The sequence below is a fragment of the Lichenostomus cassidix genome, chromosome 26 (assembly GCF_008360975.1).
Source record: "Lichenostomus cassidix isolate B80296 chromosome 26, HeHo_3.0, whole genome shotgun sequence".
In the NCBI taxonomy this organism is placed as follows: domain Eukaryota; kingdom Metazoa; phylum Chordata; class Aves; order Passeriformes; family Meliphagidae; genus Lichenostomus; species Lichenostomus cassidix.
Window position 1 is genome coordinate 3,972,148 of NC_139506.1, and position 11,960 is coordinate 3,984,107.

At 55.8% G+C, this 11,960-nt stretch overlaps 1 protein-coding gene across 1 annotated transcript; it reads left to right on the top strand.

Moving 5' to 3' along the window:
* The first annotated feature begins 1,248 nt into the window (after positions 1-1,248).
* Positions 1,249-5,902, top strand: BTG2 (BTG anti-proliferation factor 2). The gene is made up of 2 exons (XM_085082829.1): positions 1,249-1,481; positions 3,008-5,902. The coding sequence occupies exons 1-2, from the start codon at positions 1,322-1,324 to the stop codon at positions 3,340-3,342; spliced, it is 495 nt and encodes a 164-aa protein (XP_084938955.1). The 5' UTR covers positions 1,249-1,321; the 3' UTR covers positions 3,343-5,902.
* The last annotated feature ends 6,058 nt before the right edge of the window (positions 5,903-11,960 follow it).

Genomic DNA, 11,960 nt, shown 5'->3' on the forward strand with positions numbered 1-11,960 from the left:
CTCATGGTTGATCAAAGCACCAAGCTCAGCCTCCCACTGCTCTCTAGCTCGGGGCCAGTTTCAGCAGCAGCTGGGCAAGCGCTCCCTGGGCAGCGTGGCTGGGCCAGCTGGGCCAGCTCCTGGCGTTGTGGTGGCTTCCAGGTGCTCCTTCATCTCCCACAGCATCAGGGCTTCTCCTCTCGCTCCTGCTGGGCTGGGTGGAAGCACCTGGAGATGGTGTTTTGCTCCATCCACGCTTGCCTTGGCTTGTCCTGCCCCGTTCCCCGTGATGGGACATGTCCTTGGCTGTTCCTGCAGCCTGGATTTGGGCTGGAAGGTGTCACCTCGGATGCTCCTCAGGCAGGGAGGTGAGGCTGGTGACGGCAGTGTCACCCCTCATGTCCTGCGTGGGACACTTCAGGGATCTCTGGGAAGGGTTTGGCTTTGTCTGAGGGATGTGGATCTGTGGATGTGTTTCGAGGAGGAAATTTGGTGATGGGAAGAGACCCTCTGATGTATAAAGGGGTTTCAGTGGGGTGGCAAAGAGCCCTGGGTTGATCTGGCATCTGGAGGAGGTTTGTGGAACTTAAGAGAGTTCCAGGAGAGCTGGAGAGGGACTTTGGACAAGGGACAGAGGGACAGGACACGGGGAATGGCTTCCCACTGATAGAGGGCAGGGAGAGGTGGGATATTGGGAAGAAATTGTTCCCTGTGAGGGTAGAGAGGAGCTGGGATGGAACTCCCAGAGAAGCTGTGGCTGCCCCTGCATCCCTGGCAGTGTCCAAAGCCAGGCTGGACAGGGCTTGGAGCACCCTGGCACAGCGATAGGTGTCCCTGCCAACGGCAGGGGGTGGCACTGGTTGATCTTTAATGTCCCTTTAACGTCCCGCGATGGTTCCATGCTCAGCACAGCTCTGCCCTCGGGGGGCACTTTGAGCCCCGGCAGCCGCCCGGGAGCCCCACCACCTGACGGGGGCCTTGCCGAGGGGCCTGGCGGGCTGTCCCTGTCCTGTCCCGCTGTCCCTGTCCCGTCCCCGTGTCCCTCTCCTGTCCCTCTCCTGTCCCTCTCCTGTCCCCCCCGCTCACCCCAATCCTCCCCCGGCAACCGCCCCCCCCGCTGTGACGTCACCGCCGCCGCGCGCTGAGCTCACGCGCTATTTGCATACCGCCATTTGCATTCCCTCATCTCCATACGGGCGCAGCCAATGGAACGCCGCGGCTGCCGTGACGTCACGCCGGGCCGCCCTATATAAGGCGTGCGCGGAGCCGGCGGCGCAGACGGAGCGCCGCGGAGCTGCCGAGCCGTGCCGGGTGTTGTCGCCCTTTCCCCGTCCCCGCCGGGATGAGCCACCGCCACAGCCACCGCCGCGGCCCCCGGGCCGACATGGTGCCCGAGATCGCCGCCGCCGTGGGCTTCGTGTCCGGCCTGCTGCGGACGCGGGGCTGCGTCAGCGAGCAGCAGCTGCAGGTGTTCAGCGGGGCGCTGCGGGAGGCGCTCACAGGTGAGATTGGGGAGCGAGGAGCGACGCGACACGAGCCCAACTGCTGGCCGGACTCGGCTGTAGCGCTCGGGACCGGGCGCCCGCTGGTGTGCCTCCTGAGTGCCCCCCGAGTGCCTTCCGGGACCTGCTGTCCCTCCCGAGTGCCCCCCGTGTCCCTTCCAGGACCTGGTGTTCCTCTCGAGTCCCCCCCGAGTGCCTTCCAGGACCTGGTGTCCCTCTCAAGTGCCCTCCGTGCTGCCCCGAGGACCTGGTATCCCTTCCAGGACCTGCTGTCCCTTCCGAGTGCCCCCCTTGTCCCTTCCGGGACCTGGTGTCCCTCTCGAGTGCCTTCCGGGACCTGGTGTCCCCGCCGAGTGCTTTCCTGGACCTGGTGTCCCTCTCGAGTGCCCCCCGTGCTGCCCTGAGGACCTGGTGTCCCTTCCAGGACCTGGTGTCCCTCCGGGGATGGTCCCCAGTGTCCCCTCGGGTCGGGCACACCTCAGTGCCGGGTGTCTCTTTGTCCCTTTGTGTGCCTGGCTGCCCACCCGGGTCCCCCTGGGCACTGCCAGGACCCCACCCGTGTCCCGGTGGGGTGAAACTGCCTCACTCTGTGACCCCCCAGCTGATCCCAGTGCCACTCCTGTGCCCCATCGCGGTGTCACCGAGCCTGGCGCTCCCTGCCCGCGGGATCTGGGTGGTTCAGGTGTCCCTCCCTGCCAGCCCAGCCCGGCCGGGGTGGTTATCAGCCCCAGGGAGGGACGGCTGGCTGGTGATAAGGGCTAGCAGAGTGCTCCTGACTCTGGGAACGGCCTGCCTGTGCCACGGGGCTGCTTTGGGGTGGGAGATACCCTATCTGCTCCAGCCAGCCACCCCGTCCTGTGCCGGGGTCGGGATTTTGGGACTAAAGAGCCCTTTGGAACAAGCAGTGGCCAAGCAGGGAAGCACTCAGAGGGGATTTTTGGAACTAAAGAGCTGCCCTTTGGAGCAGGCAGTGGCCGAGTGCTCAGAGGGGATTTTTGGGACTAAAGAGCTGCCCTTTGGAGCAAGCAGTGGCCGAGTGCTCAGAGGGGATTTTTGGGACTAGAGAGCTGCCTTTTGGAGCAAGCAGTGGCCAAGCAGGCAAGCACCCAGAGGGGATTTCTGGGGCTAAAAAGCCCTTTGGAGCAGGCAGTGGCCGAGCAGTTGGAAGAGATTTTTGGGACTAAAGAGCTGCCTTTTGGAGCAGGCAGTGGCCGAGCAGGCGAGCACCTAGAGGGGATTTTTGGGACTAAGGAGCTGCCCTTTGAAGCAGACAGTGGCTGATCACTCAGAGGGGATTTTTGGGACTAAAGAGCCCTTTGGAGCAGGCAGTGGCCGAGCACTCCAGAGGGGTTTTTTGGGACTAAAGAGCCCTTTGGGGCAGGCAGTGGCCGATCACTCAGAGGGGTTTTTTGGGGACTAAAGAGCCTTTCAGAGCAGCCAATCACTCAGCTCCGGCTCCTCAGGAGCAGAATTTGGTACCAGCACCACCCCAAACCCCACTCACCACTCTCCCCCTTCCCTCGCAGAGCACTACAAACACCACTGGTTCCCCGAGAAACCCTTCAAAGGCTCCGGCTACCGCTGCATCCGCATCAACCACAAGATGGACCCCATCATCAGCAAGGCCGCCAGCCAGATCGGACTGAGCCTCCCGCAGCTCTACCACCTCCTGCCCAGCGAGCTCACGCTCTGGGTGGATCCCTACGAGGTCTCCTACCGCATCGGGGAGGATGGCTCCATCTGCGTGCTCTACGAGGCTGCCAAACCCCCCAGCTCCTACGGGATGCTCACCTGCAAGAACCAGCTGATGCTGGGGCGCAGCAGCCCTTCCAAAAACTACATCATGACCGTCTCCAGCTAAGGCGGAAAGCACGAAACGCCGCGGATCTCCTCTTTTTTTTTTTTTTCCTTGGGGTTTTTTTTTGTTTCCCTTTGGTCCTTACACTGCCAAGACCACGGGCTACTGTAATAACCTCGAGCTGAGGATTTATTTTTAAAAGATGAAGAGCTATTTATATTTTTTAGAAAAAAGAAAAAAAACGATACTCCAGAAAAAATCCAAAATTAAAGTAGCGGGCGCCGTTCTGACCCGAAGGCGGTGCCCCCAGGTGCCTTTTCTAAAGCTGTTGCAAGCTTGTGAGTCTTTTGGGGTTTTTCTTTTTTCCTTTTTTTTAATTGTGAAGCCGAGATCTACCTAATTTTAGTGTTGGATGGCGATTTTAGGGCTGGCTTTGCTCGCTTTGAGCGTCCTGGAATGGGGTGGGATGAGGGGGGGAAAGGCAGGTTGGGAAGTGTGGCTGGGATGTCACCTTGTCACCATCCTGCTTGCCACCATCACTGCTGCACCTCCAGGTGTTGCAGTAGTGCTGGAGGTGCTGCATTTCCCCTCTCTGGCTGCTCTGACCTCTGCTGGGGTCTGGATTTGGTGTTGGGGGCTGAGTGACCCTGGGGGCACTGGGCTCCCTGTCCTGGACCTGCTCTGTGAGTGCTGCAGCTCTGTGCCTGTCCCCATGTCCCCTGGAAGGGCCACCTGGGCAGGCAGAGATGCTCTGGGGGTGCCCAGATGTCCCCAGGGTGCCACTGCTGTTCCCAAGTGCCCCCAGCTGTCACCAGGCTGCTCCAGACCCCAGACCAGCTGTGAATTCCAAAGTTTTCCTGCTCTGAGGGGCTCAGACCTCAGCCCTGGTGGCCTCTCCGTGCTCCTTGTCACCCGATCCCTTCTCTGGAAGAGCCCAACCCCTGTCCTGGGGAGGCTGGTGTGTCACAACCCCATTTTGCTGTGGTTTCTCCTCGGATCAGAAGGTTTTTTTGGGGGGCTGTTGGGGGTGTCCTGACGTTGCTTTGAAAGCCACAGCACTTCCCTCTCCTCCTCCCCTGGAAAAGGGATTTGGCTCTCACCTCCTGGTACAGAAATTTGCACAATCAAATTCCTGACTCTGTGCTCTGCTCTTTCCAGTAAAGCTCCTCCTGCACTCCCAGGACTCAGGGAGGCTCTGCTGGGCTGGAGTTTGGGATTTCACCATCAAACCCCAAATTTGATGAGACCTGAAAGCCCTAAACTCCACCTGCCTGTCGTGAAAGGAGCCTTTCCTGGGATTTTTTCACCTCTTCTGCCTTTTTCACCAACCCCCAGAGCTCCTGTGAGAGTTTTGGGGTGTGGATGTGGTTGGTTGTAGCAAAACTTCTCGGATTTCTCTCTCAGCACGCTTTCAAACCTTCCCCTTTTTCTGGCTAAACCAGAGTTGTTCTCGCCCAGCCTGTGATGATTCAAGTTCTCAGACTTTTGTGCAATATATTTCCAAATCCTGGGCACTCTGGGAGAGGAAGTAAACTCCCACCTGGTTCTTTGATACATTCAATAATCCAACCCAGCCCTGACTACTAAAATTCAGATTTTTTTTTTTTTTTTTGTTGCAAGCTTCAATCCATCAAGTCCAGAACTGGAAAATCAGCCTCGATTCTTAAATTTTTTTTTTTTTTTAAAGTGTCAGGTGGTTGTTATTTGTCCTTGAGGAGCCAGAGCAGAGTCTGGAGTTGCCTCACTTCCCTCTTCACTCGAATTTCTCACGTCAGCAAAGCAGAAACGAAGCACTGGGGGCTTTTCCCAGGGTGAACTTGTGCAATAGGTGACCTCACCCAGAGGGGAGTGCCTGGCAAAAAAAAAAAAAAATTAAAAAAAAAAAATTTCCATTTTCCAGGAAAAGGGATCTTGGTGCTTTTTATTTTTTTATTTTTTTGGGAGTCCTCACTTAACCTGCCCGCCGTGGAGAGAGAAGCCCATGATGGGAACTTCACCCAGCTGCATGGGGAGCTTCCTGAAGGCTGGAATTCGGGCAGGATCAAAGCAGCCTGGAAGATTTCCACCCCTCCCTCCATTCCCCTCCCTCTTCCCGGAAAACTTCCCCACGAATTTCCCACCAAAGGAATACCCCAGAACCAAAACAGCCTCTTTCTCCTCACCCCTGGGGGTGGTGGAACCTCATGTCTCTTTTTTTTTTTTTTTTTTATTTTTAAGCTTCAAAACCAACCAAATTTGGGTAGAATCCACTTCTCTCTCTCGTAGCTGGTGACACAAAAAAAAAGCTGTGAATTAATTCCTGTGCTCTGTTGCCTTTTTGCCTGATGCTCGCCCGAGTGATGTGGATTTTTGGATTTTTTTGAGACAGTGTCTTCTGAGGGGATTTCTGTCATTTATTTTATTTTGGTTTTTTTTTTTTTTAAACCAAGCTGGACTGTTGAACGGGACCTGCTTTTTTTTTTTTTTTTTTTCTTTTTTCTTTGTGTATTTAGTGGAAAATGGTGAGAATTCTGTGAGGAGTTGGAGGAGGGAGTGGCTGGTTCCTGATGTACAGTAGTGTTTTATACCCAGAGTGTACAGATCCGGATGCTTTTGTTACTTTAATAAAAATGTAGCATTGTCACCCAGCCTGCCTTGTTCTGGAGAGGGATTTGGATTGGGGTTTCAGCCCAAAACCTCGAGCTGGAAAGGGTTTAGTATTGTGATTTCAGCCCAATACCTTGAGATGGAAAGGGTTTGGGATTTCACCCCAAAACCTTAAATTGGAAAGGGATTGAGATTTCATTCCAAAACCTTGAGTTGGAGAGGGTTTGGGATTGGGATTTCAGCCCAAAACCCCGAGCTGGAAAGGGATTAGGATTGGATTTCAGCCCAAAACTTCGAGCTGGAAAAGGATTGGGATTTCACCCCAAAACCTTGTGTTGGAAAGGGATTGGGATTGGGATTTCAGCCCAAAACTTCGAGCTGGAAAAGGGATTGGAATTGGGATTTTAGCCCCAAAACCTTGTTCTGGACAGGGATTGGGATTGGGATTTCAACCCAAAACCTCGAGCTGGGAAAGGTTTGGGATTGGGATTTCACCCCAAAATCTTGAGTTGGAAAGGGATTGGGATTTCAGTCTAAAACCTTGAGCTGGAGAGGCTTTTGATTGGGATTTGATCCCAAAGCCCACGTTGTGGGGGTGACTCCGAATTTCCGGCTGCGTCACCCGGGAGGTTCAGCAGAAAGCTGCTTAGTCAACGCTGCTGACTCCAAGCCTGCCCTCCCAAACTCCAGGAATTCGCGCCTGGAATGGCTCTGGTGACTCAGGGAAGGCTGTGGGTGTCCTGCCTTTCTTCTTTTCGGGGTTTTGGGGGGTTCAGGCTGTGCTGGAGTGTGGAAATGCTGTGTTCTGGACGCACATCCTGATCCTGGAGACATCTGCAGCGATTTTGGGGAAAGAGGGGATGGAGGGCAGAGTTCTCTGTCCTCCCAGGGTGACAAAGCCAGCGGGGGGGGAAGCTGAAGGATCACAGGGTTGGAACTTTGGGGCACCGATGGGGAGGAGGCTCAGCTTTGTCACCTTCGGGGCTGAGTCACTGCAGCTCTGCTTTTGCTGGGTGAAAAACAGAACCTCCCAGACCCTCCTGGGCTCAGACGGTGCTAATCGCACCCAAAACTCCCTTTTTTTCCGGAATTCAGGAGGGTTTCATTCACCCTCCAGGCTCTCCCTGCCCAGCGCTGCTCCCCTGTCACCCCGGAGGGGACAAAGCAGCTCCTCCTGCTTTTCCAGGAGGAGGAGGAGGAGCTCCTCACACCACCTCCTCCTCCTCGGCCAGCAAAACAATTCGTGGGCGGATTTGGGTGCTGGCAAGCCAGCGAGCTCCAAGCCGCTCCTATTTTATTTTTTTTTTTATTTTCTGAGCTCAGCCCTTCATTAGTTTCCAAAACCACACCCGAATTCCTGCCGCAGGAGGAGTTGTGCAACAGGGCTGGGGCAGGACTGCTCACCTGCGGAGTCACCAGGGTGACTTCAAAGGCTTGGGGACATCAGCTGATGGTGGCTTTTCCTCCCTGTGCCCTCCCAGCTCCAGCTCGGACCTGCATTCCTCATTCCCAGGCTGGAGTGTTGACGCAGACAGGTTTGAAAAAGGGGTAAAAGGGTTTTATTTCAGTATTTTGATAGGATCTAGGTGTGCAGCTTCTCATAGGTGGAGCACGCCAAGATCCACACGCTTTGTATAAGACATTTTTATGGACTAAATTAGCTTATCTGTCTAAAATTCCTCAATAAGAAACTCAATTCCTCAATAAGAAATTGAGTAATTAGCCCCTTATTCTAATCACCCTCCCCCTGAATGAGGATAGAGCTCAGTTTACAAAAAATATCCCAGAGAGAAGGTTGAAGCCTCGAGTTTTTGGTAGTAGAGAGCTCTCTTGCCTCTTGTGAATATTTGTTTTTTCTGCCTCTGAGGACCCCAAAACTAAGCCCAAAATATCAGATTACAAAACCTACAAGCCTGCAGGGCTCAAAGGTACAAAAAGTGTACAAAAAGCACAGAAATATCAAAATGTACAGGAGGGTATACAGAAAAAGGAAAGGAAAAAAATCGTCAGGCGGCAGGATCAGCCCCTGTTGCTGCCAGCCCTGCATGCCCTGACCTGCGACTGGCATTTGGAGCCAGGATCTCCCCAAATTTGGGCTGCAGATAAAAATACAGCTCTGACACCACGGGGAGGGTGAGGAGTCAGCACAGCCTGATCCTCCCCCCTCCCCGCCTCTGGAGCGCTGACGGAGTTGCTATTTTTATTTTCCCCGTCAGTTTTTTTGTTCTGGCAGCATCGGGATACCTTTGCTGGGTGAGCTGGGGGGTTCATCTCCGTCAGCTCCCCCCAAACCTTCCCCAATCTGCCTGAAATCCACAGGGGATTTGGGGATTTAGGGGATGTGGGCACATGGATACCCCTGGAGTGCTCAGAGCAGCTCTGGAAAAGACTCAAAGCAGCGAAATCCACCTGTTGAAAAACTGGGTTTGTTTTCCCACTGCTGGGATTTTTTCCCATCCAGGAAGGACAGGGAAGTGCCAGTTCCAGGAGCTGGGTCAGGGCTGTCATGAGAGATCTGAGTGTTGCATAAAAGAGACTTTGCCTTTGATGTGTCCTCAGCCCTGAGCCTGGCAGAGCTGCCTGGGCTTCCCACTGCTTCCTGAAATTCCTCTGGAGAGAGGAAACCAGGGGAATCCAGGATTTGAATCCAGAGATTGTCCCTTTTTGGTTGAATTCTATCTGAAAAACAGGATCCTTCCTTCCTGGGAAAAACCCAGGAGAATCCAGGATTTCAATCCCAAGATTGTCCCTCTGTGTGAATCCTAAAAGCCAGGATCCCCCTGGAGTGAGTGACCCAGGAAATCCAGGATTTGAATCCAGAGATTGTCCCTCTCTGTGTGAATCCTACCTAAAAACCCGGATCCTTCCATCCTGGGATTCCCCTGGAGTGAGGAAACCAGGAAAATCCAGGATTTCAATCCAGAGATTGTCCCTCTGTGTGAATCCTAAAAACCAGGATCCCTCTGGAGTGAGGAACCCAGGGGAATCCAGGATTTCAAACCACAGATTGTCCCTCTGTGAATCCTAAAAACCAGGATCCTTCAATCCTGGGATCCCTCTGGAGAGAGGAACCCAGGATTTCAATCCCGAGATTGTCCCTCTCTGGGTGAATCCTAAAAACCAGGATCCCCCGGGAGTGAGGGACCCAGGAAATCCAGGATTTCAATCCCGAGATTGTCCCTCAGTGAATCCTACCTAAAAACCAGGATCCCTCCTTCCTGGGATCCCCTGGAGAGAGGAACTCAGGGAAATCCAGGATTTCAAACCACAGATTGTCCCTCTGTGTGAATCCTAAAAACCAGGATCCTTCCATCCCAGGTTTCCCTGGAGAGAGGAACCCAGGGAATCCAGGATTTGAATCCAGAGATTGTCCCTCTCTGTGTGAATCCTACCTAAAAACCAGGATCCTTCCATCCTGGGATTCCCCTGGAGTGAGGAAACCAGGGGAATCCAGGATTTCAATCCAGAGATTGTCCCTCAGTGAATCCTACCTAAAAACCAAGATCTCTCCTTCCTGGGATCCCCCTGGAGAGAGGAAACCAGGAAAATCCAGGATTTCAGTCCAGAGATTGTCCCTCTCTGTGTGAATCCTAAAAACCAGGATCCTTCCATCCCGGGATCCTCTGGAGAGATTGTCCCAAAACCACAGATTGTCCCTCTCTGGATGAATCCTACCCAAAACCCAGGACCCCCTGGCTCTGGGAGGGAATTTTCCTCAATTCACTCCACATGTATTTGATTTTTAGGGGTTTCTGCTCCCACTTTTGGGGTCCCTCGAACAGAAATGGGACATTTCTCACTTCTGAGTCCCCCCAGCAGCAGCAGCAGGATGTGACTGAGCTCCTTTGGGTTGATTTCTGCCCTTCCCACCCCAAACCTCCAGCGTTCCCATTCCCAACTCGAAGTGCTGGGAAGACATCCCGATCCCTTCCGAGTGGGATGGGCTCAGAAGGGAGGAAAATGAGTGGGGACAGCGATGTCACCATATTTTGGGGGCTCAGAAGGGAGGAAAATGAGTGGGGACAGCGATGTCACCATATTTTGGGAGCTCAGAATGGAGGAAAATTATTGGGGAAAGTGATGCCACCACACTTTGGGGGCTCAGAAGAGAGGAAAATTATTGGGGAAAGCGATGTCACTGCACTTTGGGGGCTCAGAAGGGAGGCAGATGAGCGGGTACAGTGCTGTCACCTCACTTTTGGGCTCCCCACGCCGCAGCTGGAGGAGGGACAGAAGCGAAACCTGCCCCCCTGAGCCTCCTCCCCGCCCCTCGGGGTTCCTCCAGGTGTTTCCTGCCCTCGTTTTCTGCCCGCGGGGCGGTGGGCAGTGCCGCCGTTTTGGGCTCGGCCGGGGCCAATCCCGCTCCTGTATCCGGGGAGAGGCAGCCCAGCCCTGGAGGAGCTTCCCAGGATCTCCCGGAGCTCAGGAATTCTGCCGACACGTGGCCCGGCAACGGGGAGGTGGTTTGTGGATTTTTGGAGGGGTTGGTGCCCTGCCGAGCCCGCGGCACGGGGATGGAGCTCCCTGGGAGGTTTTGGCATCCCAAATTCCAGCTTTCCCGGTGTTTGCTGGCGATATGGACCCAGCAGGGCTGGGCTGAGCCCTTCCCGAGCCCCCCCGGAGGGGATGCCGAGGGAAGCAGAGCCCTGCTGGGACCCCAAGCCCGGCTAGGACCTTCCCCGGGCTCGGTGTTCCCATCCCGGACATGGCTCTGGGAAAAGGGAAACTGCCCCGGGCAGGGAATGCAGCCCTGGCTGCTCCCACCGCCCACCCACTGCCTGTGCCCGGCCTGTGCCCTCGGGGTGGGGGTTTGGGGGGGTGGTGTGGGGGTGGGGTTTTGGGGGGGTGTGTGGGGCGGGGGTGGGCACAGCGTCCTTTAGGGACAGGGGACATGGTGACCTTCGGGGGTCGGCACAGCGTCCGTCCGTTAGGGACAGGGGACTTGATGTCCCTTGGGGATGGGGCACAGCATCACTAGGGGACAGAGCCCAAGTGTCTCTTGGGGACAATAGCCCAGCACCCCTTGGGGACAAGAGACATGATGTCTCTTGGGCTGCCCAGCACCCCTCAGAGCTGGCAGGCACCGCTGTCACCCCAAGGCCACCCAGCCCAGCAGCTGTGACAAGGACACATCCAGGCACCTCCCCGCGGCTTAGCGCGGCTGGGAGCAGAGCGCTCAGCGCCGAGAGCGACAACCTCCACCAACACCAACAATTGCCATTTTCACAAAGAACAAAACCCCTCCGCAGCCCCCCGGGAGCCGGCAGGGCTCTGCCCTGACCCGTGCGCCGCTGAGGCCTCTTTCCCCCGGCTCGCCGCCCTTCCCCGGCAAACAAAAGGTGCAAAGTTTAGTGGCGCATGAAAGGAGAAACAAAACCCCGGCCCCGGCTGGGTCCCCCCCGCCCCGCAGACAGATGGCAACAGTTGTCCCCCCGCGCACCAGTTGCTCGCTGCCGCCAACAAGCTCCTTTTTATCCCCTCCGGGTCGTAAATGGGGGCGTTGGAGCCGGGAGCAGCCGCGGCGGAGGGGCCAGGGTGGGGATGGGGTGGGGATGGGATGGGATGGGATGGGATGGGATGATGGGATGGGATGGGATGGGATGGGATGGGATGGGATGGGATGGGATGGGATGGGATGGGGTGGGATGGGATAATGGGATGGGATGGGATGGGATGGGATGGGATGGGATAATGGGATGGGATGGGTGGGATGGGATGGGATGGGATGGGATGGGATGGGATGGGAATGGGATGGGATAATGGGATGGGATGGGATGGGATGGGATGGGGTTGGCTCTCCCCATGGGATGCTCAGTGGGAAACAAAACAGCAGCTGAAGCTCCTGCTGTCCCCCTGCCCATCTGGCCCATCGGGACCCCCGAGGTGACACCCCAGCAGTGGGCAGATGTGGGGCACACCGCAGGGCCGGGGTGGGGTGTCCCTCTCCGGACCCCAATTCTCCCCGGTCGAGCTGGGAATGACCTCTCCCAGGCTGTCCCCATTCCCAGCCGCCCCTCTTTGGGGACCCCTAACCCCCTTTTGGGGACAATTTCCCCTTTTCTATTTAATTTCCAACAACCAGAACCCCACTCAGC